Raw genomic sequence first — 27,668 nt, 5'->3', positions numbered from 1 at the left:
GGTGATGGTGAATATCAGTTAGGGGATAGAGTTTGACAGCAGGAGGAAATTAGCACTCCGACTCCTCTGAGGTGGTGCCAGTCAGGTGTCTGGTGTGCGTCATAGAGAAATATCAGATATCTAAAAGGCCATCAAAGAAAACGTGATCTTGAGAGCTTTCATGCATTCACTCCTGGCATTACCCACAATCCTCTGTAGGCCCATTCTCTTCCACCATACCTACACTTAAAATGCTCTTTTGATACTGAGTATAGACCAACAGCTATGTGTATCACTAAATGAAATTACAGGATGTAGAGGGTTCAAGTCATAATTCAGAGAATAAGTGCAAAGCTGATGATTGCTTGGATGCCTTTTGAATGGGAATTGATGAAATTGTGAATAGGAGGCAAACTCACGAGGTTACTCTCACAAAAGTTACTATAGAAACACATGTTATTTTCTGTTCAGCAGCAAGCTGAAGTCACTTTGGAGCCTCTAAATGAGGCCTGTAAACTGCTTGTGTAGGGAGTTAATAATGTGAAACACCTCTCTCGCAAAACAATCAATGCTTCCCCGTTATTATAAAAAAAGAAACTCGACATCTAAATATTTCACGGCATGTATTGCACATAGAAACCAGAATCCAAAGCATTCTTGACTGACTGTTTACTTACATAGTTAAAGAAGCAGAGTTGATCTGAACATGAAAATAGCTCTATCAGGTTGAACCAATGATTTAGCTTTGAATGGAGATGAATATGCTTTTTAGCTGACAATTATATTCTTTTTAGCTGACTACAAAGCTTCAACAAGTAATGGAACTTGCAGAAAAACTCCACTTCAACAAAATTCTGCTTTCATCTGTTGTGCTTCTGAACAGTAAAACAATGTACTGAAATAAAACCAAAATACAAGAGAAATACTAAGATGAGAAACAAAGCAAGAAAAGGAGCCATGCCTATGGTTGCATGAGATCTCTGTACAATTGATGGTTTTCCAAAACAAATATATGAATCACAAAAATAAGTATCTTAATAGCTCATTCACATTTTACTGTTTTTGAAACTACAGCAGTGTTGGGGAAGCTACTCCGAAACTATACTTTGACAAGCTACTAGCTTCTCATAAGTTAAAGGAGTTAAGGTATATCTTAAACTGACTGTCAAAGTGCAAATTTGCAGCAAATGTAACATCAGTACAGTAACAAAACATATGCAACCTAAACTGGAAACAGAGGAGTAGTCAATGCAGCACATGCAGTGATGGAGCTTGCAGCCTTTACCATGAACAGAGCCGCTCTGAGACATGAATCATGAGCTGCTTGCTTGAACACAGTGTGCTATGCACTGAAACCCACTGCTACTCCTCAACACTGTACTACAGTAAATTGTGTTTACATGCGCAATCTTGATTACAATTAATAAGCTGACATAGTTCCCCTGTCAATAATTGTATCCTCTTAAAACTCAATGTCACCAAAATGACATATTTAATTAAATTGTTCATGACTTAAAATAGCTTGAATGTAACTCTACACCCTTTCTTCATTTAGTAATGTGCTGCTAATGTTACAGGACATAGTTATGCTAAAGCATGTTGACGTGAATGGTTACAAGGATGTTTGTGATGTAAGAAACACCGCGATTTTGAAACTATCTTTAGATCATTGCAGTTTTAAAGACAAAATACTCAGCAAGGGTGTTGACTTATGAATTTATACATAGTTTGTCTTAAAGCATATTAAAAACACTAGGGGTGTAATGATACGCTCAGCTCACGATACGGTACGTATCTCGATACGGAGTTCACGATACGATACGTATCACGATATTTTGAACAAAATGAAACTGAAATTCAAACAAGACTTATTCAAAAAACATTAACAAATTTCAATAATTTTCCTTGTTTTACATACAAAATCACATTTCAAGGTTTAATAAAAACCTTCTGTATTCAGATCAACAGCTGAATAGGTCTGTCTGTCACTGAAAAAGAATGTTAAATTTAACATGAGCTTAGAATTAGTATTCACATATCGCGTCTAAAAACGCGTGGAAGGCGCGGCCGCACCGCTTCTCCTTCTTTCCAAAGCACTTGCGCTCCAGTGGTGTCGGTCGTTGCTATGCAACCATGAACTGCGTTAATCCCATTATGAGCGCGCCTGCCGCGCGGCTACATTTGAAATAACTGACTTGCACGCGGGAAAAAGACGCAATATGAGAATGGCCCCGCAGAACTTCTTAAAGGAAAGCATCGCAAGCATCTTTTGCTTTTCTGTGAGCACAGCTGTTGCTGTGCTGTGTTTTCTCACGCGACCAAGCAAAAGACTGACGCGAGAAACATTTAAACCTGCTTGCAAGATTCAATGTGTGCCCGAAACACTTACTGAACTATATTTACTGAACTGAACTGACCATTTATATGCGGTGACAACAGGCTTCTCTCACTCCCACCTTGCAGAGTAGGTCAAGTTGACAGCTCAACCAATAAGATTAGACTGCCGTCATATCGTAAAAGCATCGCCATCATTCTATGATGCATATCGTAACATTTTTGCATCGTGATATATCGTACTGCGATAAATCGTTACACCCCTAAAAAACACCAAATATATATAACATTAAAACTTGATTTTCACCACAGGGGGACTTTAAGGTAATTTAAACACCTTAAACAGTGCTCTTAAGATGCAAAATTGATGATTGATTTATTTTATACTAATTTTTCTTAGCATATAGCCTATAAACTGTTAATTATTCAATGTGCACACATCTGTTTGCATCAAGTTTTCAACAATGAGGTTTTTACTAAAATTGAGAAAGCTATCCGTTTACATTCCCCTTTCATTCAAATGGAAGCTGCTTTGCCCTCCAAAACAATATTGGGCAACATTTTGGCAAAATATATGTTGCTAGCAAAAAACAAAAAAAAAGTTGTGTGCTGATGAAAAAATTATTTATTGATTTGCATCTAATCCCTTAAAACCAATTTCTGATAGTTAATGGTGTTTTGTTGTATGTACATGTAAATGTGCTCATTGTCACAACATCAGAAGATTCAGTTTTTCAGACAATAAATATACCTGTCACGCAGTGTGTAACCATTTCTCCAATATGAAATGTTTGTTAGATTCAATCAGTTTGTAACCCTTGCTAAGAGCAATCAATATGGAGCAGTTAGAGTCGTCCATGTGCGTTTCGCAAAAGCACGGTTTCTGCACAGCGCAGCTACAAAATGAAGAGAGAGCAAAGGTTGCCAGTTCCCCCTGATGGAGGCTGGCAGGAGGATAATTGACGACGACTTATCAAACATTCTGAAAGCGGGGGCCAGGAGTGTTTTAGTGCTTGTTAATCAGTCTGCCCAGTCAATACAGATGCTGACCCCACACTCATCCCGTCACCAGTCCCACAGTGATCAATTAACCTTGTGAGCCCCAAACGAGTTGGGGCGGTGAGTCAGATCACAGTGCAGTCTCGCAGTGGACCACCCTCAGACAGGAGCTTGTTTCTCACCAGAGCAGAGCTCATGCACTTTCTAGTGCAGAAAGGATCATTTGCACAATCGCTGTCACTGTAAAGTCACAGAACAGGGAGTTGAGTGGGGTGTCTGTAATAGAGCCTAATCTCCAATTAGAAAAACATGGAGCATGAAATCACATCACAATCTGACTGTTGACCAAAGCTGCCTAAATAAAACGATGTTTGGTGCCAATGGATCAAGGACATCTTCATAAATGAACTTGTGCAAATATTTTAGGATCAGAGATGTACATAAACTTTGAAAGATTAGTATATTAGCTATTATGAAAGCCAGACCAAAACCATGCCTTTAAATATGCATTAGAGGGGAAAAAAGAAAATAAGACATTTTCAAAAACTTAAGACATTTAACAAATGGATTAATCAAAATGAATACCAACAGAATTGGAAAAGTCAAATTGGTCAGTTTTTTTAATTAATCTTAAAGATGGCCATGACTTATTAAAACTCATCACATCCATCACAATGACCATTATCCAGAACTATGGATGGAGGGCGTGATTAGATTTGTCCAGATTTAATAAGGACAGAGTGAGGAGACAGTGAGGGAGAGAAAGAGACAGCAAAGAGATAAAGAGTAGGTGGGACATCTTAAATGATTAGTTCACTTCAGAATTAAAATTTTCTGATAATTTACTCACCCCCATGTCATCCAAGATGTTCATATCTTTCTTTCTTCAGTCGAAAAGAAATTAAAGTTTTTGAAGAAAACATTCCAGGATTTTTCTCCATACAGTGGACTTCAGTGGGGTACAACGGGTTGAAGGTCCAAATTGCAGTTTCATTGCAGCTTCAAAGGGCTCTTCACGATCCCAGTCGAGGAATGAGGGTCTTATTTAGTGAAAAAAATTGTTCATTGTTTCTAAAAAAACAAACATTTATATACTTTTTAACCAAAAATGCTCGCCTTGCACTGCTCTGTGATCTGCCACGCATTACGTTTGCAAGGTCACACGTGACATAGGTAGAAGTACTGCGGCAAAGCAAAAAACTGCATCTCATTTTCGCCTCCACCTTCAAAATCATCCAACATCGTTGTTTTACCTTTTTTTCGTAAAGGGTGTTTGGCTTAGTCTTTGCATGTTCACTTTGTAGACACTTACTCAGCATCTTAGATCATTTCATTAGATAAGACCCTTATTTCTCGTCTGGGATCGTGTAGAGCGTTTTGAAGCTGCACTGAAACTGCAATCTGGACCGTCAACCCGTTGTACCCCAATGAAGTCCACTATATGGAGAAAAATCCTGGAATGTTTTCCTAAAAAACCTTAATTTCTTTTCGACTGAAGAAAGAAAGACATGAACATCTTGGATGACATGGGGGTGAGTAAATTATCAGGAAATTTTAATTCAGAAGTGAACTAATCCTTTAACGTCTGTAATGTTGAGGACAGGGACCAAAAAAATAAGAAAAATAAAAAGGCAAACTTTTGGCAGGCAGCTCTCGATAGGCACAGAATCCAAACGTGCAGGAGGAAGAAAGGAAGACGAGGGACGATGCAGGAAAAGAGGACAGTGTAATGAGCCATTAGAGATACAGGGAGGATAAGTGTCTAGGGCACATTAAAGATCACACAAGCCCGCTTGTTATCACTTTTCATGATCCATATACGAGTCCTCTTAATTATTCTGCACTGCCTCTGGTGATGTGGCTGGCGCAGGGTGCAGGATGCATTATGACACAGAGCGGGGTGATCTGAGGCAGGTCACCTCATCTAGCTTCTATTGTATTTAACATGGGACCCCGATGAGGAGATTCACAAGCAATCTCATCGTTTAATCCTACCATTACACGGCAGTCATATTCGTCATCAGCTGGGAGCCTAGTTTAGCATGGAGGGGAAACAAATCCTGGTGAACATTGTTACAAGTTAATTTTATATGGGGATTGGAGATGATTTTTTTAGCCAGTGAAATGAATGAAAGAAGCTACAAAAAAAATAAGCAATTCAGCAACAATATAAGAGTGAATTTATAATTTGAAAAAAAAAAAAAAATGTTTTGCAAGAAATTAGGGCTGTAGATTTAACGCTTTAAATAGATTATTTAATTACCGTTACAAATAATGTGTTAAAATTATTAACACATTTCACGCACTTCCCCCGCCCCAGACCTACGTAGGTCATGATGACAAATCACCACATAGGTGATTGATGACAAATATGATGCAGGGCAAAATAACGCACTGCGTGATGAAGCCTATAGAATGTAGTTAGAATGTCCCTAAAATTCAAGATATGGAGCAAAAAAATGCCCCTGTTTGAGTTTTGTCTCATATTTACATCATATTATATGGTTAAAGGGTCATGAAACCCTAAACCAAAATTTCTGAGATTTTAACAGAGGTATGTGTGTTGAACACCATTGAAGACAATGTTAGCATCTGTTAGATTTAATAGTGGGGGGGAAATGGTTAAATTTTAGTTTTTATACGCTATTTTCGTCTTCCGGGTTTAAAATCTTCATCCTGTCCACGTCACAGGCTGTGACGTGGCAGAGCACGATAGTGTTTTGATGACTCATCGGTGTTTCATAATTATTAACGAGACTGAGTTTTTTATCCAATGAGAAGACACTCTCTTAATTATTCATGACACCACGTGGATCTTTCCAATGACGAGGACGGTTAACGGCACTAAACAGTGAGAGAGACTGACTGACTGACGGTGCGTGTCCGTTGGCGCGGAGCGAGCGGGTAAGCGCGAGTGTTTTCGGTTCATTCCTATGGAAGTTGAGCCGCGCGTAAGTTAAATGTGACTGGTCGCTTGCTCTGCTCCAGTCAACACGCAGCCTGACTGACTGAGCGTGTTGCAGGTTCGGCACGTAGATCTATGCTATGTACGCAAGGCTTTTTTTTTAAGCGTTATTTTTTTTTTCAAATATATGCATGTATAGTGTGTATATAAACAACTATATATTTTATAATGACTGTGATTACACATGTACATTAATATGTTTTAAATAGAATTACGATTACTGTAGGATATATGTAGCAGGGCATTCAGTAACTCTTGAAAAGACAAAAATAAAGTGTCAGTGTATTTCATTAGATTTTAACTTTTCTTTTTTTTTTTTTTTTAAATGTAGTATTTCTTCATGTTTTACCACTGATTTTTAGTGACAGTCGATATGCATGGGCTACTGGCGATGAGAGTTTCCCCCCTCTCCTCTCCTCTCCCCTCCCCTCTTCTCACAGCCACCACGCCCATTTAAGTTGCATTTTTCAAAAAGATTGTGAGCTAGGCTTGAGCTGAAAGAGGGGGGTTTCATGACCCTTTAAGCTATATCACATGAGTAACGAATGCTGCAGGAGTGCAAATTATATACTGATTTTATACAACAGCTCAATAAATAATTGGTTAATATTGTTATTTTATACACAATATTGTCTGTTTTGTTTGTCTCCGAGCAACATTTAGTTTCTGAATCCACGTTTTTATGAATCGGGTGACTCATTAGGCTTGTTCAAGTAAGTACCGCGAGAGCGATTCAAAAGCATATGGAGCTCTCTAATCGCTCATGCAGTACTTTGATGTCATACTCCAATCGGTCTGATTTTGATGACCCGGTTCAAATCAAAGAAGCCTAATAATTCAATGGACCAGTCATAAAGAGTACCATTTACTTCACTCCTGAATGAATCAGCCATTTCAACAAATCGAATGAATGAATGACTCAATGACTTAATCATTAAGACATTTACTGCCACCTACTGGCAGTTTTAGTTTCTTATTTAGAGTATGGCCACATCCATACGAAGCCAGAGCTTGCCCTATCCAATCTTTATTTTTTTCCCTCGTTCTAAAAAAAAATCTGTAAACACGGCGTCATCTCAAGAAATATCTGCATACACACGAAACCACTGAAACCAACTCAAAACGATGTAGTATACATGCCAGACCAGTGTGTGGTGCTGTAATTCTGCAACAGAGATACACTAAAAACGCATGCGCATAAACCTTGCATGCTGTATACAAACTTTATTAAAGCTTAGTAATAAAAATTTACTTTAGTAAACCTAATAGGCTCAGTAGCTTCTGGGACCCGGTTTAAAAAAATAGCGGTTTTAGATTCCCAAAACGCCGAATGCATCTGGATGAAACGCTGATACGATACAAAATTTTTACGTATACATCTAAACGCGTATCCATGTGGATGGGCTCTATAATTTAATAAAAAATAAATAAATAACCATAAATAAATAAATAAATAATCATATTTCCATAGTAATAATAAAAAATCATTAAAGGTTTAGTTCACCCAAAAATGAAAATTCAGTCATCATTTACTCACCCTCATGATCCAAAAGAGTATGTGAAATAAATTCTATATTGAATCAAATAAAATATTTCTTGCTGAAGCTACTTTTGTCATCTATGTCTATTTGATGTTTTAGACAATAATGACTTTAAATGATCTTTTGTGAGTAATTTCTCAGCCATATTTGATGTGCAATTAATTAGATTAATTAATCGCAATATAATTAATTAGATTAAACATTTTAATCGCTTGACAGCCCTACAAGAAATATTAATAATTACTGGTGATTTTATTTGTTCCAACAGGAAGAATATGAATTAATAAATAATTACATATTATTTAGCAAACCTTGAAATAGTCTAAGTGCATGCAGCATTCCACTGTCATTTTCTGACAAATTTTCAGATACATCTTTCTTTTTTTTTTAACCATTTACTTATTAAAAAATATGTGGAGACTTTTGTCATGTTGTCACTGAATTGCTTATTTTCACAAGGTTTTTTTTTTTTCTTTACCCAGTTGGCAAAAAAAAAAAAAGAAAAAAAAAATATGTCTGGATTTTTGCTTTACTTTAACTGTAAAAAACTTTAGCCAACAAGACTTGAAAGTCCTTTTTAAAAAAAAAAAAAAAAAAAAAGCAAAATCGAATTTATAGCAGCTATAGAAATTAATTTGCTTTCCCCCACAGGTGGACCACAGGTGGACTAGACCTCCTTGCAGTCAACAAACCTAAAGCCACATGACAAACATGTGTCCCTTCAGGGACAGGTGAATATCGATTCAAGAGCTTCACCAGTAAGCCACGTGTTAATATTATATTTAAACAGATACATCATTCACAGATTTCATATGACCTTGACAGGACTAGAACTACAGGCTCAGATTTCCTCATCCATGTAATGCCGTGAAGCACACCCCTCCCTTTCTGGGTGTCCACTTCGATCTTGTCCCCAGGGCTATTGAAGCATGCCTGCATGTCTAAACCTCAGAGGTGCTCATAAACGATGGCCTGCTAAACTAGACTTGCCAGTACAGACACATGTCTGCTTTTAATTTCATTATGTATCAAATTCTATACACCAGCCTCCATCTTCTATCCCAAAATCCTTTTCTCCTGTCGCCACATTCCTCTCTCTGCCATTCATGTCTCAGCCTGTGATAGAGAGGGAGGTGCAGCGCTCGATGAGATCTACGCTCTCGGGATTTCTGCGCCTGCCTGCACGGGATCAGTGATTCTACCATAAACAGCCTGCCAATATGACAGGTCTCATAAATAAACATTCAGTGCAGCAGGGAGTGAGTATGTTTTCCCTTAACATGACAGCCCAACACATACACCCACCGAGTCTGATGATCTCTGCTCTAATCCAGACTTAACCACGGCACAACCATCCACTCCGCCATGTCACCTCTTCTAATATTCAGGTGCGAGATATTTCTTTCATCGTAATGTGTGGCAATTGCAAGCAGAAGGCATGATGATGGCTGCATGTGACTCAGCCTGTCAGCACGAGGCAAAATCAAAGCACAGGTTTGTCTACACTTCATGAGTGTTACTGGACCTGGCAGACGTCCTATCCCATAATGCAATCTGATTGTCTGCAGTAGACAGGTCCCTGGCCTCGGAAGAAAGGGATCTCCCTTTGCACAGCTGCTAAGCCTGGCTTGACTTCTCCCACTCTTGCTCTTCATTCTCTCTTTCTTTCTCTCTCCTCGGCATGTTCTGTCACTTTCTGTTCATGTGTGAATGCGCAGGACGCTTGACAGGGCGACTCTCGACTCTAGCAATGCCATTTGTGTTGTGCAGCTTAGCTTTAGGGGTTTGTTTCTCAATCTCCGTACACAAAAGCCCCTATAAGGCTTCTGTTGTCACAGTCAGACCTTCTCCCCCTCCGCTCAAGACATCACCCTCCACCGCCAAGCACACACTTTGCTGCGACATCGGAACATGTTATGCATTATTAAATATACTTTTCCTAAAAGGCTGCTGTGGCATTCAGTTTTCGTCGCGATATGTCAGACTGCTCAAAATATCCCACTGGAGAACGAAGCTTGAAATCATTATCTTGGGATGTTGAGAATAATTTTGCACTGAACTAAAGCTCACAGCTCAAGTGAATGCTATTATTTCTTTATTCCATAGACTTTCATGAGTGATATTGCTAAATCTGAGATATAATGTCATAAATGTCTGATGATGATGATGATTGATACTTATTCCCCTACTGACCATGCAGATATTTTGGGACAAAGCATGACTCAAACGTAACCTCTATCCTATGTCTTTTTCTTAAATGAAGGCTGAATGAAAGTAGATTGTAAAGACAACATGCACTGATTATTTTAAAAATCACTGATGTTGTAAGAATCTATTCAGCCATCTATCTAGCTATATATCTATAGCAACAACATGTTAGGTGTATATGTATATGAATGTATAAAGGCTGTAAATGTATAAACGCAGCATGCATGCATAACATGCTTACAAAAATATTGTTTAAATAGGAACGCATGTCACATTAGTTAAGTTCTGTTAACTAGTTCAGATCAAATACACTGAAACTAAAATAAATTCCCGAATAAACAACCTGAATCGGTTACAGGTAAACACCAATAAAAAATTATTAATTCAGTTTGATGTTTAAAGTACATTTATACAGAAGCCTACATGCAAATAAACCATATGGACATTACACAAATCGCTTTTTCTAACCATTATCGAAACAGTATTGTGTGAATTATTTCTTAGATAGTTTGATCAAGTTTTCTACTGAACAAAGTGGCCTACTTTTTTGAATTAACACAAATTAGGGCATAGCAGGTAAGAGCTAACCGTGCGTGAAAGCAACCTATACATAGACAATAAAACGCATTTCGGCCGCAAGGGGGCGCTTCCATTCGCACTCTCTCAAAGGAAAGTCCGCTGTTCAAGGTGCTTAAATCAAATTCGCATACGTTTTCTACTTTTATATCACAAATATAACGCTTTCAGTGTTACAGCAGAGCTTGTAAGTCGGTGTCCGGTTAAAGTACTAGGCAATAAAACATAAACTATTCTGAATTAATTTGAAAGAAGGCTGTGGAAAGTTAAAGCGGCACCGAAACCACATTACTAGATCCCACATGTAAACTATTAACTAACGAATTGCACAAATATTCACACAAACCAACCAAAACTTAAAAAGGAAGGGGAATACTCACGTTATTTAGATTCACTCTCGATATGAAGGGTCCTGCGGAGGGCTTGGTGTTCAACAAGTTCATGAATGACCATAGAGGATCCTCTTAAAGACGGCTTGTTAATCTTAATGTGATGAGTTCGGGGAAAAACGGAATCTCCCCCACCTCCACCCTATCTAAACGGGCTGACTAAACAAAGCGACTGAAAGGTGGCTCGCGTCACGTCAATCTTTCCTTAAGTCGCGCGCCACATCTTTCTAGTGCGAGACGTTACTGAAGCAGAAATTTCTGAGGTAAACTTCAAAGGAAATGTTTTCAGTGCCAACAAAAATGGGCATAAATTCAACCTCTGCGTGTGTCCCAAACAATATAAACTCACAAATCCCACAATTTCTCCTTCTTCATCGTGTTTTCTTTTGTGAGCATCATGACAATCACCTCAGAGCCAATAACCGTCCTCACTAAACTTTGAATAGCCAAGTGTCCGTTCCTCCTGACGGCTTTTTTCAACCGCCCTATATCCAAAAAACGAGATTCCCTTTTTGTTTGAGGGGATAACGAAAAAAAATGTTCTTTTTGTGATATTTTCACTATTTCCTCGACGTTTTAGTCATGAGCGAGATACGAATCGAACCAACTGGACCAGCGCGCGCTGAGAATATCCTCACGCGCATTCCCTTACGCGCATATACCGCGAGTGTTCGGCGGGAAATGATGGCTGGGGAAGATTACGCACTTGGACACTCCACACACACTCTGCTTTTACACATCCACTCAGCCCTCACTGTTTTCTGCTCATCCTCTCCCTCTCAGCAGTTTAAAACTCAGATGGGACTTCAGCAAAGACACAAACGGGACAGAAAACAGTCTCCCTCATTTATTCGAACAAATGGTGAGGGAGATGGGTTACAGATAGTTATGTATTTTCGTCTTGATCATTAGGATCTCTTCACTGTAAATACTACGCAGGATATGACATCCACAGGGTCCTAAAGGTAGCATTTACTTAAGACATTATGCCAGAGCTTCTGTCTGTGGTAATTAAGTACAATTATTCATTATATAGATTCAACAAGAATATGATACTGATACATAAAATGTAGCTGTATTTTCTATTTTAAAAAACTGCAGTAGAATTTCACATATAACCTACTATTAATTAAATTTTAAATTAAATTAACCAACTAAAATGATCAATATATAGGCTATCTGATAATATTAAATATAATATACAATTAACTTACTCATAAATGATTATATTCACTTTACAGAGAAAAGTTATAAGTGGGAAAAAAAAGGAAATCATTTGCTTTAACTTACAGTTTAAATCACTTATATAGCTATACTAATTGGAGAACGACTTGGAAATGTTGTGGATTTTAGCTAAAGAGGCAGAGGATAACACCTATAAAATAGAAATAGCCCAAAAAGAAATCAAATTAATTTAAATTACAACAATAAAGCAAAGTTATTACTGTTTGGAGAAGCTAAAGTAACTGAATTGCAAAACACTGATTCTTTTCAGGCTGATGTTCTAATGTTCCAATCTGATGTTTTTTCAAAGCAACTACTTAATTTCCGCCAGTAGCTAAGTTCAAGCACCCTATCAATATGCAATTAACTAATGGCATTTAAAACTTGCACTATGAAAAGACCATCTTATAAATGGTTGGAAATATTCCATAAACTACTGCTGCAAGTCAACTGGACCATCACATGGAGTGTGGTGACTACAAAGATAAAAAGAAACAGCCAGTGATAATCATTCATCTCATAAAGAGGCAATGAGTTCAGGCTATGCTCATTTATGTAGTTGCTGTCAGAAAGCCTTATGGAAAACCAATAAACTAGATTATTGCCAGTGCGTGACATACACACAAATTGATGGCCTTTTCACCTATGAGTAATATCTAAAGAAAGGTAACAGTAATTTAACAACTTTCAAAAAAAAAAAAAAAAAAAAAAAAAACAGTTTCACACCAGCAGGGTCTACTGTCAAAGCCATAAACAAAAAGAGACACAAGTGCGCAAAGGCGCATGGTAGATTTTACGCACTGCAGGCGAAGGAGAATAAAACCATCCATTTAGGAAAAAAATAGCAGTTCCGTATACAACAAGACTCGTATTATATTAGAGAATTAAGTAAGTTACATTTAAATGATCCTTTAAGAACACCGACAAGCCGTGGTATTCCCATAAAACACCTAACGCACATCAAAAGTTTGCCGAGACGCACCCATTTCCCACACATGCATTGAGATAAAAAGTCCTCATTGATCTCACCTTCACTCAAAAGCTTCAATCCAAAGCGTCAATCCGAACGGTGCAAAGAGATCTCATTTTGCAAACCGATATTTGACGGGTTTCAATCGGGACATCTTGGAGACGCGCAGGTGCGGAGCTGAACTCAGAAGCGACCACTCGTGTCCTCGGCTCCGGGAGAATGGTGGTCTAATCAAAGGCACAAATGGCACTTCAGCGAGTCAAACAACTCAGCAAACAAATGCGACGGCGAGGAAACACTTTTCCGGCTTAGTGTAGGTTTTGGTGAAGACTTATTTCTTTGAGGCGGATCTGACAGTAGAGATGCCTTGGGAAGGTGGGATTATATTCAACATGTGGTGGATGGTCGTGGGTGCGACATGAAAAAGATGGATTACACATATTAAACATAAACCATTACAATAGTTATAAAATTATAACTACCGTGATGCTAATTATATATATATATATATATATATATATATATATATATATATATATATATATATATATATATATATATATATATATATATATAAAATATTTAGTAGTCATATATATGTCAAACCAAAATTTATTCAGACACCTTGAACTTTTCATTCATTAATATAAAGTTTATTCAATTCAATTATGTCAGATAACACTTCAGCAAAACATGGTCACGTGAAAGTGTCCGAATAATTTTTGGTTCCACATTTTTATCAATTTTACTGGTAGTCCACTGTATGAAGAATTTTTGGGTATAATATGTCACAGTTTACTTTATTTTGCTGTCCTCACTTACATAAATGAACTAGTGTCCTGACTAATAAAAATATATAAAAAAAAATATAAAAAATGTCTGAATAATTTTTGGTTTGGCTGTATATATATATATATATATATATATATATATATATATATATATATATATATATATATATATATATATATATATATATATATATATATATATATATATATATATATATATATATATATATATATATATATATATATATATATATATATATATATATATATATATATATATATATATATATATATATATATATATAACCTCAAGAATTTAAGCTTCTAATTGTATATATAGATATCTAAAATTAGAAGCTTAAATTCTTGTGGTTTTAAGACCATTAATGTCAAAAGTCATCTATCTACTCCAACAGACATACAATAGACTTTTTTGTATATCATAACTGCATATTCAGAAATGGAAAAAGGTTGTATGTCCTTTAATATAGTTGTCCTCAAACTAAATAAATGACAAAAAAATGTATTAAAATGTTTTATTGCATGCATGAAATGATGTGGGTATTATTCATGTGACTCCTGATTCACACCTGCACATCTAAATTAGCAATGGAGAAAGAAGATAAACTTTCTGTCACGGACCATTTAACCTAAAAGTGTTCAGTCATTAGTTCAGACAGGAAGGTCAAGTCACTGATATGAAAACCTAAATGCTGCTTGTCTACATAAAAGAAAATTGAAGGTGACTGCATGGAATACTGAGTAGAGTAATTCATGTAAAAAAAAAAATACTAAACAGCCTTCAGAGTGATGAAAAATCACTTCGGCTTATCATCATCATGCAAGTCGACAAAAAAAACAAACAAACAAAAAACACACTGGTGGGACTAAGGCCATCTATACAAGCAGATGTATATCACCAATTGTTGTGCGCCTCCTAAACACACGCTTTAAAAATCAATTGATATCCTTCCTTCACAAACAGTGCACATCCGCTGTATGTGTTTACCATTTGATATTTCCCACTACCATGCATCTTAAAATCTATCATAAAGTTCAATAGCTCACTGGTGCCGCAATTGACATGGACAGGCAATCACATGACTGCATCAGCCAGTAGGAGATGCAGCCTGTGTTTCCTTCAGTGCTGTCATACCTTCAGTTATCAGAGAATTGATGACTGCCTCTCATGTGGCTCATCACTGTCTCTCACATCTGAGGAGAGTATTGAGTTTCATCTCTTCCGTCCAGCGCATATCTGTCACATGGTAAGAAATATGAAGAGAGATCACTACGAAGTGAGATGTTCCCACAGATGGTTCAACCCTTAAGTAGACAATAGCACGTTAAAATTAAGACTAATTCTTTTTCTGATTCTCCAACAAGATGCTTACACTTTGATTTATTGTGACCTATAAAATACTTATAAAAGTCAACCCTACAAAAGCTAGAAACATATTTTATCGAAATACTGTATTAAAGGGATAGTTCACCCAAAAACGAAAACTCTGTCATCATTTGTTCACCCTCAAGTTGTTCCAAACCTGTTTGAATTGCTAAACACAAAAATTTTTTTTTTTTGAAGAATGTCGGTAACCAAACAGTATTTTTACCATACTATGGAAGTCAATGGGGTCCGTCAACTGTTTGTTAACTGACATTCTTCAAAATATCTTCTTTTGTATTCAACAGAAGAAAGAAATTCATACAGGTTTGGAACAACTTGAGGGTGAGCAAATTAGAGAATTTTCATTTTTGAGTGAACTATCCCTTTAAGCCAAACCATGGAACACAAAAGAACATCGACAGCAAACAATGTTGTACCCCATTCATTTTCAGTTTCATTTAATAAAAAAATAAAAAAAAATTAATAAAAACAGACTTCCCCCCCCAAAAAAATATCTTCCTTTTTGTTCAAAAGAAGAGGTTTGGAATGACACAAGGGTAAGCAAAATGAAAATAATTTAGATTTTAGGGTGAACTGTTCTTTTAACTTCAAAATAAGGTTTTTAGGGGAAAAAATATGGCATGTTATCACTAACATCTGCTGAAAATGATAAGCACTGCAAAGAAAATGTGTCTCTTGTGAGATGTATGTGACAAAGCCTTATTCACATGTTTTAAGCCTGGTACTTTTCAACACATTTAAAACTGAGCACCATATTTAATCTTTAGCCTTATTTGAAGTTTACTGACATGGAAGGGTAATATTCAGCAGCAGATGATGTTCCTCCAAATGAGATCTCATCAAACAATGAAAAACACACAAAACCTCCAAATCTACAGTAAACATAATAACCCCTCAAAATTAAAATTTGTTTTTAGCTGCTGTTCATTAAATCTACTGCCTTTTAAAGTCCACATGAGGGCAGATATCACACCATGTCACCATGTTAATGAAAGCAAACTGGCCTGCTAATGATAATGATGACAAATTGTCACTTGGCCATGGAGATCCGCCCAGTGCCTTGGGATTTGGTCTTCTAAATTAGGATTTGTCAATAACATGCTTCCAATTTGTCTTCTCACGAATCAAAAATATTGGTTACTGTAACTGGCAGGCGGCAAATGATTTCCCCTGGTTTATTTACAGTAACGTCATTAGCATACCAGGGGGATGTATTGGATAAAATGATATGCCTTTGTGGATGAAACTCATTGAGGCTGTCTAGGAGACAGAGACACAGCTCTGATTTAATTTGCTCCTTACTGTCTACACATCTATTAATAGCAGGATTCAATTAGTTGCATTTAATTCTTAAATATGGGAAGATATTTTGATCTATTGGTATTAAATGGAATACATCAAATCAAGCGTGACTCTGAAAGCAAGTTAATGAGAGATTGTTCCAATTAATCGTGACATGACATGAGCTCACATAAATAGAAAGAAAATGAATTTACTTTGCAACCAATGACTCCTTGTGATTTTGAGGATTAACAACTTTCTGCATCCAAAATGCATTCAATGGTAATCCGAATCACTGGTTAAAAACTAATGATGATTGCGTCAATAGGTAATTGATCTAAAGATAATACATACAACAAATGAGAAATTAGTTCTGAATGGATTCCACCGGCACAAGATCAGCATATACAAATCCAAATCCAAAGCCACTGTCATGAAATGTGTTTATTGTGTAACTTTAATATCAATTGGCTTTTGGTAATCATGCATTATTAAAAATGCAAAACACAGTACGTTTATCAAGAGGTAGGATAAAACGCCTCCAATATAATTTGTTGTTAAAGTCAAAGAATGTGCATCCAATTAAACTTTTAGATAGAGATCACCTGATAATATAACTTAAAAGTCCCCATGAAATCAAATTGTTTAAAGTTTTTTGGCTTTTAGTATGAATATGTTAGTCTTACTGTTAAGCTATAGTGTGCCCCAAAACAATGACAAAATTCAGTGACAATGGATCAGTGATTTTGATGACATCACTCTGCACTCATCACTCAGCTTCTAATCAGATTTTCTGTCAAATCAAACGCTCTCTAGAATCTAAAGCATCCCGCCACCTACGTTATAAATAGATGCTGAAACTGCGGCTAAAATCAGGCATGTTTACACATTTACTAGTTTCTACATGGTGAATGCACTGTAAAAAAATCCCAGTAAAATTTATGGTAAAAAAAAAAAACGGCAGCTGTGGTTGCCAGAACTTTACTGTAAAAAATACAGTAGCAACGTAAAAAAAATCTGTTAAATTTACGGTAAAATAACGTATTTCATTAACTGATATGTTAATTTTCCAACCTAATGAAGTACTAATATCTGTTTGTACCTTTATAATACACTGACAGTCACCAAACACAGTGGTGATAAGAGTCACATGATGAATCAAAGTTCATCACAAGCAGCTTTTCCACAAGCTGAGAAGGACAACACTATTATATAGAAGGTGCACACAGTGTCATTCACACACACACACTAAACACCATCATGGTAACATGCATGAAATTTTAAAAATGCAATAAACATTAATTTAACAACATTAGATGTAAAATAAAACCCTAATGTACATAACTGATTAGAAAAAAATGAGAAAAACTAAGAAGAAACAGAGTTATTTCAATGAAAATATATCAATTGTGAAGTGTCATGCAGGGAATTGTGGGAATGTCAATTTACGTTTTTTCACTGTAAATTTTACAATGAATTGTTATTTTTCACTTCCAAAAACTGTGAATTTAACGGTATTTTACCCTAAATGTACATTAAATGTACCATTAGATCTATTACAGTTATTCACCGTATATAGTACGGAAACTTTCTGTAAACCAATTGACAGTTTTTCCCCGCAGCATTTTTACAGTCTTTTACTGTTAAAATCCCTGTAATTTTTTACAGTGTGGCACATAGTGCACTATATATGGGATAACGAACGACTCAAAGAGTGTAAATATGCTTTCCATTGGGGCGAATGAGGTCTGGTTTCACGTTAAGTACTGCAGCATGCCCACAGGCGCGAACCAGAAAATGTATTGGACCCATTTGAATTCTGCACAGAATGCTGTATATTAAAGCGATATGGAGGAGATTAGGAGGAAACTGCAGCTTTATTGAGCTCAACAGCTCTGGCCGAACTGTGATATAAAATTAAACGCTATTGGCCATTTTAAAAAAGGGGAGGAGCTGTTCAATATGTCCCGCCCTGTATTCCTGTTTCAGTGGAAATTACATCAACACATCGAATAGTGCTACATATTCCAAGGCACTTCAGTGGGCCTTTAAAGTGATACTACACCACTGGCAAAATGGCCTTTCAATAAAACTTGGCTGCCTATACAGTAGAAAGGCGGGAAAAAAATCGAAACTGGTGCTACTTGACAAGAGAAAAAAAAAAACAGAAAAAAGGCTGCTGTCTTGCCAAATATCTATGACTTCAACACCCATAATGCACTGGGAATGCTGCCATCCAAAGCCTCTCCCACCAGTCTGCTTTGGATACACATATCAGTCAAATACCACTTTGCTTTAGTAGGAAATACTTCTTCGCAAACTTTTAGTTAATAATGGTGTTGACTTGTATTGTTCTCGAATCTCGGGTGCAAAAATTCAAAGAGTAAACATTTTGCGGGATTTAGTTATTTTTGGTTTCCAGTGAAGGATCCAGCACGTTGTAGGCAGGGCTAAAGTCTGTAAAGAATTGTAAATATGGAGAGAACACAGAGACGTAAAATCAGAAAAACCTTTCAAACCGGAAGACCACAAATCAGTGTTGCAAATCTAGATTTAGTGACTTCCCCGCCCCTTTTGAGACTTTTTCAAAAAGTGTAGGGACAAATCTAGCAACTTCTTGGACAAACCTCAATCTAGATTCTTATTTTGCCCACTGATCTCTATTCATATTTATGTAGATCAATGAAATTGCCATTATGATGTAATCTAGTGACATTCAGCTACCAGTTTTAACTACTTTCAATTGAAAACAGTTGGCAATGCTGACAAACACAGTGTTTTAGTCCAAACGGAGAGGAAAAACTACCATAATTCTGTTTAAAGAGTAGACAAAGCACAATACAATTTTATAAACCTCCCCTTACACAATATCTGGCTCAGTGGCTGATAAATCACATTTCTCTTGTTGTTTATACATTTCCAAGTGTCAATTCTCCTATTCAGCTTTTGTTGTGGTACTGTAATACCAATAAAAACACTTTTGCACAAAAATTGTTGGGTCACCAGCAAATCCAGAGCCAATTATCTAACCTAACCTCATAAACTTGCAAATATTTTACTTTCCTAAACTTTATCTTGAAACTGAATGATTAGATTATAGCCAGTTCTTTCTAATGTCCTCCAATAATTCTTTTCATATATTTTTCACACAAGAAGCAAAATTAGAGCTCAAGCAAGCACTGTTTATTTTGTATAACTTTGCATATGTGCTGTCCGTAGACAGGAGTTTCAACATGATTTCCCCCCAGACACTTAATAATTCAAGGAATAATTCATTGTGAAAAGTATGTCATTCAGTGAAAACCATGTGGGGGGGCAATCCAAAAGCAATGCTAATGGAATTTATTATTATACATTACCATAATTTGAATCTAATCTTATTTTATTGCATCCAGCAAGACTCTTTGTATTTTTAACGTTGAAAATGACCATAAAATCCATTAGCATTCCTTCATGTATTTGACTAGGTAAATAACTACAAAATATATAATGGCCAAACTTCTATTTAACTTCTAAATACTGATCAGGAATAGAAAAAGTTTTGGAGTGTTTTTTCTGTTCACCTATCACATAGTCCACGCGGATGCATATGTGTCTAGAATTCTCCTCAGAGGGATACAAACTGATCTCCCCCTCAACTTTAGTGTCCTGCATCACATCCACAGCATCATCCAGATACAGCACAGCCTGTTTCCAGTGCGTCTCTGGTTTAAATGGAGACGTGGACAGCACCAGGGCCTTCTCCTCAGCGGGGAAAGTCACGGTGAACCACACGCACAAGGCGTGGATAGAGGACGAGCCGAAACACTGGCAGCTGAACACGCCCCTCACATCTTTGAGCTGCTCGTGGGTGACCGTGTTCAAATCCAGCTCGGCGAACTTGCACGGGTGGGAGAGCACATCCTCCACAGTCACCGGATTCACAGTGATGTCTTTGTTCATGATGCACTTCCTGGCAAAGTCGGTCATGCAGGACATGTCCACGCCGTACTGTCCTTTAACGGTGCTCCAAAAATTCAACCTGCCCTCCACCACTAGATCGTTTATGGGAGCGATGTAAAGATCCGCCCGGCACGGTAATATGAGGCCACCGGGTTTGAGCCACTTATCCCGGGCGAAAATCACAGAGTTCAGCATGGATTCGTGGAGGAGCGCGTAGCCCATCCACTCGCTGACAATCACATCCACCTGTTCGGCCAGTTCGATCGTCTCTAGTGTAGCTTTAATGACTTCGATTCTGTCTTCCATCTGATTCAGTTTGACGATTCTCACAGCCTGATCGGCAATCGAGCTCGCTTCGACTGCATAAACCTTCCTGGCACCCGCTTGCGCACAGAATAAGCTCAAGACGCCGGTACCGGCTCCCACATCAAGCACCACTTTCCCTTCTATTGACTTGCTGTTTTTAAAAATGCCCATTCTGTACGTGTTAGTGCGCACAGTGTCTGCAATCATCTCTTCGTGAATGGTGACATCGGAGTAGCTGTCAAAGTACATGTAATCCTCTGTACTCCGGTCTAGTTTTCTTTTCTTGGTACCGTGCTGTGACATTTTCCCCAAGTTTGCCATGCGTATTTAATTTTCTCCCAAGTAGCTTCCGTTTCTGAAACGCAACTCAAGGGCATCATGGGAAATGTAGTTTTTAAACACGTCAGTGTTCATCTGAAAGAACGAGAATTGATTTTGAAATGAACTACACTTCCCATGAGTGTCCAGATATTCTTAATAGAACGCATTTTTCCCCATTAAAAATAAATGTAGGTTAATGAATGATATATTATTTTCTTATATACATTTCTGGGAGCTTTCTTTGCTGTCATTTACAATAGTTTTGCCTCCAAGAGGTTAGCTAATGTGATAAACCTCCCTTCAAAACATACAGAGAAAATCTCATAAATAAACCAAATAGGCCTAGTTAATTTTTTCAGGTTAGGGTTAGTCTGTGTTGAATAGACTATAATTATTGTTATATATATAAACATTATTGTGAGAGATAGAGTGAGGAAACAATGTATACTTAAAAAGTGACTGAAGTATATCAAGAAATGATATCAAGACCGATGAATGTACGGCTACTAACACTTGTTTGTCACAATATCCATGAGGATATTTAAGGTAATACTGCATGCTGGCCCACACAAATAAGTGGATTAAGCGTGATAAATTCTCATATTTTTTTTACAGTGAGTGTAAGCATTGCTGTCTGCCTGTTTGGCAGTAGTTCCAGGACAGCTGTTTAAACTGACTGTGCCCAGCTGTAGCCGTACTAACATAACACCAGGGCTCCGTCTGAGCCAAACCGCATTTTCCACCATGACGGATAGCATGATCTGCTTTTAACCTTAATAAAATAGCACTGCATCACCCTGGGCCGTCACTCTCTCCATGCACGCTAAAGGCTACACACTGACAGCAGGCTATTCCTCTTGAATACAGTGTGTTTTATGATTTCTTCTGCTTTATCTATGGTGATAAATGTTCACGGTTGGATTATAAGATCTGGCCTTTTTTCAGCATTGTCCTTAGGTTGAACTCGTGGGGCAGGAAGTCATAGGACAAGGATGCACATTTGTATCTTTTAATAAATGACACTTACATATATTTATTTTAACAGAAAACTAAAATATGCAGGGACAATGGCGTATACTAAAAACATTTGAAATGAAATGCATATTCATGCAGCTTAAAGAAAACGTAAAGTTGGCATGAAATTAATATTCACCATTTCTATTTTCTAAATGCATATAGATCTTATTGTTAATGATTCATGCATGTAGCCCTATATGTTTCATAAAAAAGTGACCTTTTAATGTTTCAAAATGTCATAATTTCAGACCTCTTCAATCATTTAGTCTGCCCTGTCAGCCTTCATTTTTGAGTGCAATGCCCACATATGAAAATCCAATCAATATCCAATACATAGAACCAATTCCTCACTCTACATTTTTTCTTTTTTGATAATCCGTTACGCTTAGATGTGCATCACAATACAGAAAAAAAGATCTGTCACAACGTCTGATTCATTGCGACTTTAAACTGAATATGAAATCAAAATGGACCCTACTTTTTTAATGAATGTTAATTGTCATATTATGAACATGCATCTGTGCAATGGGTTATGTGCATTAGGTAATGTTAAAGCCATTTAGGTATTGTTTCAGCAAACTAGCATTTAGTCTGGCTCCATTCTGGTAATGCTCAATTGCACTGCCCAATCAATTGCTGTCCTCTTTGAATACTTGCATGTCACATAGAAGTAAAACGTTATAGATAACTACAAAAGATATTGGAAACATGTTCTCATCCTTTTAAAAAGTTTATAAAGGTATTTAATTTTGCTATTTCACATTGTTTTTCTCCACCTGCAGCACACTTTTGGGTGGCAACCCAGGAAAACTGTATTAAAATTTGCTGTTTTTCAAAATTCCTTCCACTGTTTGTCTCTCTTTCTATATCTCCCTTGGGTAGTTTTGAGTTCTTGCTATGATAACACACAATTTCCACATCCTCTGAATGTTTTTACACATCCTGAAATGATTGGAAAATAAAAAAAAAAAACCTCTGTTTGCACAGACATTGGCACCTGATCTCGCTTTAATTAAAATTGCACATCACTGTTTGCCCATCTAAAGCACAGACTCTGAGCTGATTGGAAGGGGATGGACTGGCAACGAAGGAAGAGACTTTGCTCAGTGGTCCTGAAACATGTCTGGAAAGCCTGAGATAATTTCAGAGCAGAAAGATGGTGGCTTCTGCAAAGGGAAGAGACTGGTTGTTCAAGCATGAGTGTAACAGCGGGAAACCAAATCACTTTGGACAATGAAGGATGTCCTGAAAACATTTGATAACACAGCTCAAGCAGATTTTTTCCTGGGTGGCTCATGTTGTTTCCAATCCGCCTGCTGAATCTTGTTTGGTTGGATCAGTTAAGGGTGAGGACATGTGATAAGTCTGCTGAAAGGATGAAACTAGAAGAGGAAGTCGCAATCACTGCAGTGTATTGGTGGTTTGATTCAGTTGTAGCAGTGCCACCCTTCCAGCACGAATTTGATTCCTATCTGAAGCAGCAAGCACATTCAAATCTTTGGAAGCAACCCGTGCAACAGTCAGTCAAAATGTTTCTTTCAGTTGAATAAAACAATAATGTTGTCTGCTTTTTTTGGCCTCTTTTGGGAGAATTATGTGCTATTGTACATATTGTTCAAATACAGTATTTTTTAAAGGGGTGGTTGATTATGATTTTGCTTTTTTAACTTTAGTTAGTGTGTAATGTTGCTGTTTGAGCATAAACAACATCTGCAAAGTTATGTCGCTCAAAGTTCTATACAAAGGGAGATATTTTCTTTAATAGAATTCTCTGTTTAAGGACTACAACAAATGGCTGGTAGGGACATGGAGCAAAGAGGGTGTGGCCATGTTGGGCTGCATTAGAGAAGAGGAAGAGTTGTTGTAGTAGAGTGTTGTTACCATGCTGTCATTTTGCACCGGACTGCTTCACAAACGAGGATCAATTCAATGCTGGATTTGAACAAAAGATTAACATGACGGCACATGCTAGTCGATGAGTTGAATCAACTGCACAGAAAGTACATACATTTATCCACTAATCATTCAGAAACGTCCAGTTTCATTCTAAAAGTTTTAACTTCTTCTTGATTCTCTCCATCAGTGTCCGACTCCGATTTGAACAATGTAAGGCTGAACACTGTTACTGACAATCCTCATTTTGCATGCGTGAGATTCTCCAGCTTTGTTGTTGTTGAGTGACTGAAGCGCAAGCTGTTAAAACTCCACCATCGTTTGGAAAGCGGCTGGGAGCAGCAGCTCATTTGCATTTAAAGGGACACACACCCAAATTGGGGCAAATTTGACAAGCTTTAATAAATGATCTGTGGGGTATTTTGAGCTGAAACTTCATAGACACATTCTGGGGACAAATGAGACTTATATTACATCTTGTAAAAGAAGCATTATATGTCCCCTTTAACAGCCTAGGGCCTAGGCTAAATAGAAAAACAGGCTTTTACTTACATTTTTGCAAAAAATAAATAAATAAATAAATAAAATTACCTATATGCCTACATACAATACACTCTAAAAAATGCAGGGTTTTTTTAACCCAAATTTGGGTCAAATATGGACAAACCCAACCGTTGGGTTAAAAAATGCATTTAAAAATTTAACCCAGTGGTTGGGTTTGTCCATTTTTGACCCAAACTTGGGTTGAAACAACCCAGCATTTTTTAGAGTGTACACTGCACTCTAAAAAATGCTGGGTTAAAAACAACCCAAGTTGGGTTGAAATTGGACAAACCCAGCGATTGGGTTGTTTTAACCCAACTGTTGGGTTAAATGTTTGCCCAACCTGCTGGGTAGTTTTATTTAACCCAACTATTGTTTGAAAATGACTATATGGCTGACTTAAAATGAATCTAAAATGAAATTAAAATGTTTATTTATTAAACATATTAATAAATGTTAATTTTCAAGATATTTTGGGTTCATTTTAAGAAAGCAATACTGTAATTTTTAAACAATAGTTGGGTTAAATAAAACTACCCAGCAGGTTGGGAAAACATTTAACCCAACTGCTGGGTTAAAACAACCCAATCACTGGGTTTGTCCATTTTCAACCCAACTTGGGTTGTTTTTAAGCCAGCATTTTTTTTAAATTAACCATCTATTAGTGGCAGTAAAACACCAACAACCTGTACTCTTTTTAACACAAATTATGATTACAGGGGGCAGACTATATGTCCAAATATGGAAAAACTCAACCGTTGGGTTAAAAAATGCATTTGAAAATTTAACCCAATGGTTGAGTTTGTCCATTTTTGACACTATCTGGTTTGTGGTAGGCCTATGTTATTTTCAAACGCGATACAGGCCTACAGCATTAAACTTCGACAACCAACATAATAAAACATTGCCAGATTCACGGTGATCTCTTTGTGGTACGCTAACTGCTCGCCACCAATTTAAAATGCAGCGTTACAGCAAAATTACAATACTTGCGAAATAATATTAAAAACAATGTATGAGGTAACACATCAATAAATGGTTGAAACTGATGAGCAATGCAATGCCTCCGGAGGTGAACCGATCGTTCAAATGAAAGAAGACTGTTAAAGTTTTATGAAATCACACTCTCATACAAGGGTATTTCAAAATGTGTGTGTGTCTCACTTCCCTTGGCAGTTGCTGTTGGAATTCGTGTGCCTATGGGGAAATCCTAAGTGCTGACAGCAGGACTGAACCTGTCACCTGCCTGACCATCGTGTGTGGCTCTCCATCAGCGTCAGGCCTGCGGGCAGTACCGCCTGCCAATCTGCCCACTGTCGCGCTAGCCTATTCAAAAATAAAACCCTTCTGAGAAATTAATATGTGATGCTCTGGCTGAAGATCGATTCCAGCTGGATCAATGTGGAAGTGCCTTGATATTTTACTCTTGTAGTGAGGCGCAAATTTAGACAACAGCAGTTTGTTGAAATCTGCGTTTTACTGAACATTGATTATGACTGAATTCTCTGTACAACTGATGAATAAGTTGATAAATAAGAAAGAGAAAAGACTGTATTTGTCTTTGTAAGCTAAACAAAAGGCCTTTTACAGATTTAAGGCACGTTGCATTCTTTATTATCTTATTAGCAATAGCTGTTTTTATTTTGAAGTGAAAATAAAGAATTTAAAATTTAAAAATAAATAGATATTAAAAAGAATAATAACAAAAATCTGCAAAAGTTTACCCAGGAGGGATTTCTTTCCCCCGACAGGAATAATTTAAAGGGCATCTATTATGCAGAATCCATTTTACATTATGTTTGGATATAAATGTGTGTTGGCAGTGTGTGAACACAACCACCCTACAATGATAAAAATCCACCCACTCTTTTTTTATTATTATTATTTTTTATTTCCATTAAAGTTGCCTTTGAACATTTTTTTACAAGATGTAATATAAGTCTAAGGTGTCCCCTGAATGTGTCTGTGAAGTTTCAGCTCAAAATACCCCAAAGATTTTTTTTTACTTAATTTTTTTAACTGCCTATTTTGGGGCATCATTAAATATGAGCCGATTTATGCTGCGCGGCCCCTTTAATTCTCAGGCTCTCCGCCCACGGAGCTCGCGCTTGCCTTAAAGAGTGCATAAACAAAGTTCACACAGCTAATATAACCCTCAAATGGATCTTTACAAAGTGTTCGTCATGCATGCGGCATGTATGTGTCGGATTATGTGAGTATTGTATTTATTTGGATGTTTACATTTGATTCTGAATGAATTTGAGGCTGTGATCCGTGGCTAATGCTACACTTTTGGAGAGATTTAAAAAGAATGAAGTTGTGTTTATGCATTATACAGACTGCAAGTGTTTAAAAATAAAAATAGCGACGGCTCTTGTCTCCGTGAATACAGTAAGAAACAATGGTAACTTTAACCACATTTAACAGTATATTAACAACATGCTAACGAAACATTTAGAAAGACAATTTACAAATATCACTAAAAATATCATGTTATCATGGATCATGTCAGTTATTATTGCTCCATCTGCCATTTTTCGCTATTGTCCTTGCTTGCTTACCTAGTCTGATGATTCAGCTGTGCTGCTCCGTTACTGCCTGCCCTTGTCTAATGCCTTTCATAATGTTGGGAACATGGGCTGGCATATGCAAATATTGGGGGCGTACACCCTGACTGTTACGTAACAGTTGGTGTTATTTTGAGATTCGCCTGTTCTTCGGAGGTCTTTTAAACAAATGAGATTTATATAAGAAGGAGGAAACAATGGAGTTTGTGGACATACTCACTGTATGTCATTTCCATGTACTGAACTCTTGTTATTTAACTATGCCAAGATAAATTCAATTTTTAATTCGAGGGCACCTTTAAATCAAAGCAGTTTCATTAGACATACTGTTTTGATCCTCTGAGCAGTGTGACATCACACTGCTCAGGCCCCGCCCACGGCCACTGACTGACAGACCACCATTTTGTCCATGCT

At 37.0% G+C, this 27,668-nt stretch overlaps 2 protein-coding genes across 7 annotated transcripts in view; both read right to left on the bottom strand.

The window, feature by feature from the left end:
• The window catches only part of ntng1a (netrin g1a), a 151,345-nt gene that overhangs the window by 98,784 nt on the left and 24,893 nt on the right, over nt 1-27,668 (bottom strand). Inside the window, exon 1 of one of the 6 annotated variants that reach the window (XM_067377616.1) lies at nt 13,245-13,342. The exons of 4 other annotated variants lie outside the window; for them this stretch is intronic. The gene's annotated coding sequence lies outside the window, so the exon portion shown is untranslated. Of the gene's footprint in view, nt 1-10,982; nt 11,221-13,244; nt 13,343-27,668 lie in introns of those variants that run through there. One more of the 6 variants, XM_067377615.1, reaches the window with a different exon arrangement.
• Nucleotides 19,845-21,239, bottom strand: prmt6 (protein arginine methyltransferase 6). Its single transcript, XM_067378174.1, has one exon. It carries the CDS (start codon nt 21,232-21,234, stop codon nt 20,167-20,169), a length of 1,068 nt encoding a protein of 355 aa, XP_067234275.1. The 5' UTR covers nt 21,235-21,239; the 3' UTR covers nt 19,845-20,166.

This window comes from Chanodichthys erythropterus, chromosome 23 (genome assembly GCF_024489055.1).
Source record: "Chanodichthys erythropterus isolate Z2021 chromosome 23, ASM2448905v1, whole genome shotgun sequence".
Classification (NCBI taxonomy): domain Eukaryota; kingdom Metazoa; phylum Chordata; class Actinopteri; order Cypriniformes; family Xenocyprididae; genus Chanodichthys; species Chanodichthys erythropterus.
Note: the sequence above shows the minus strand (reverse complement) of the source record. Positions and strands in the feature narration are given on the sequence as shown.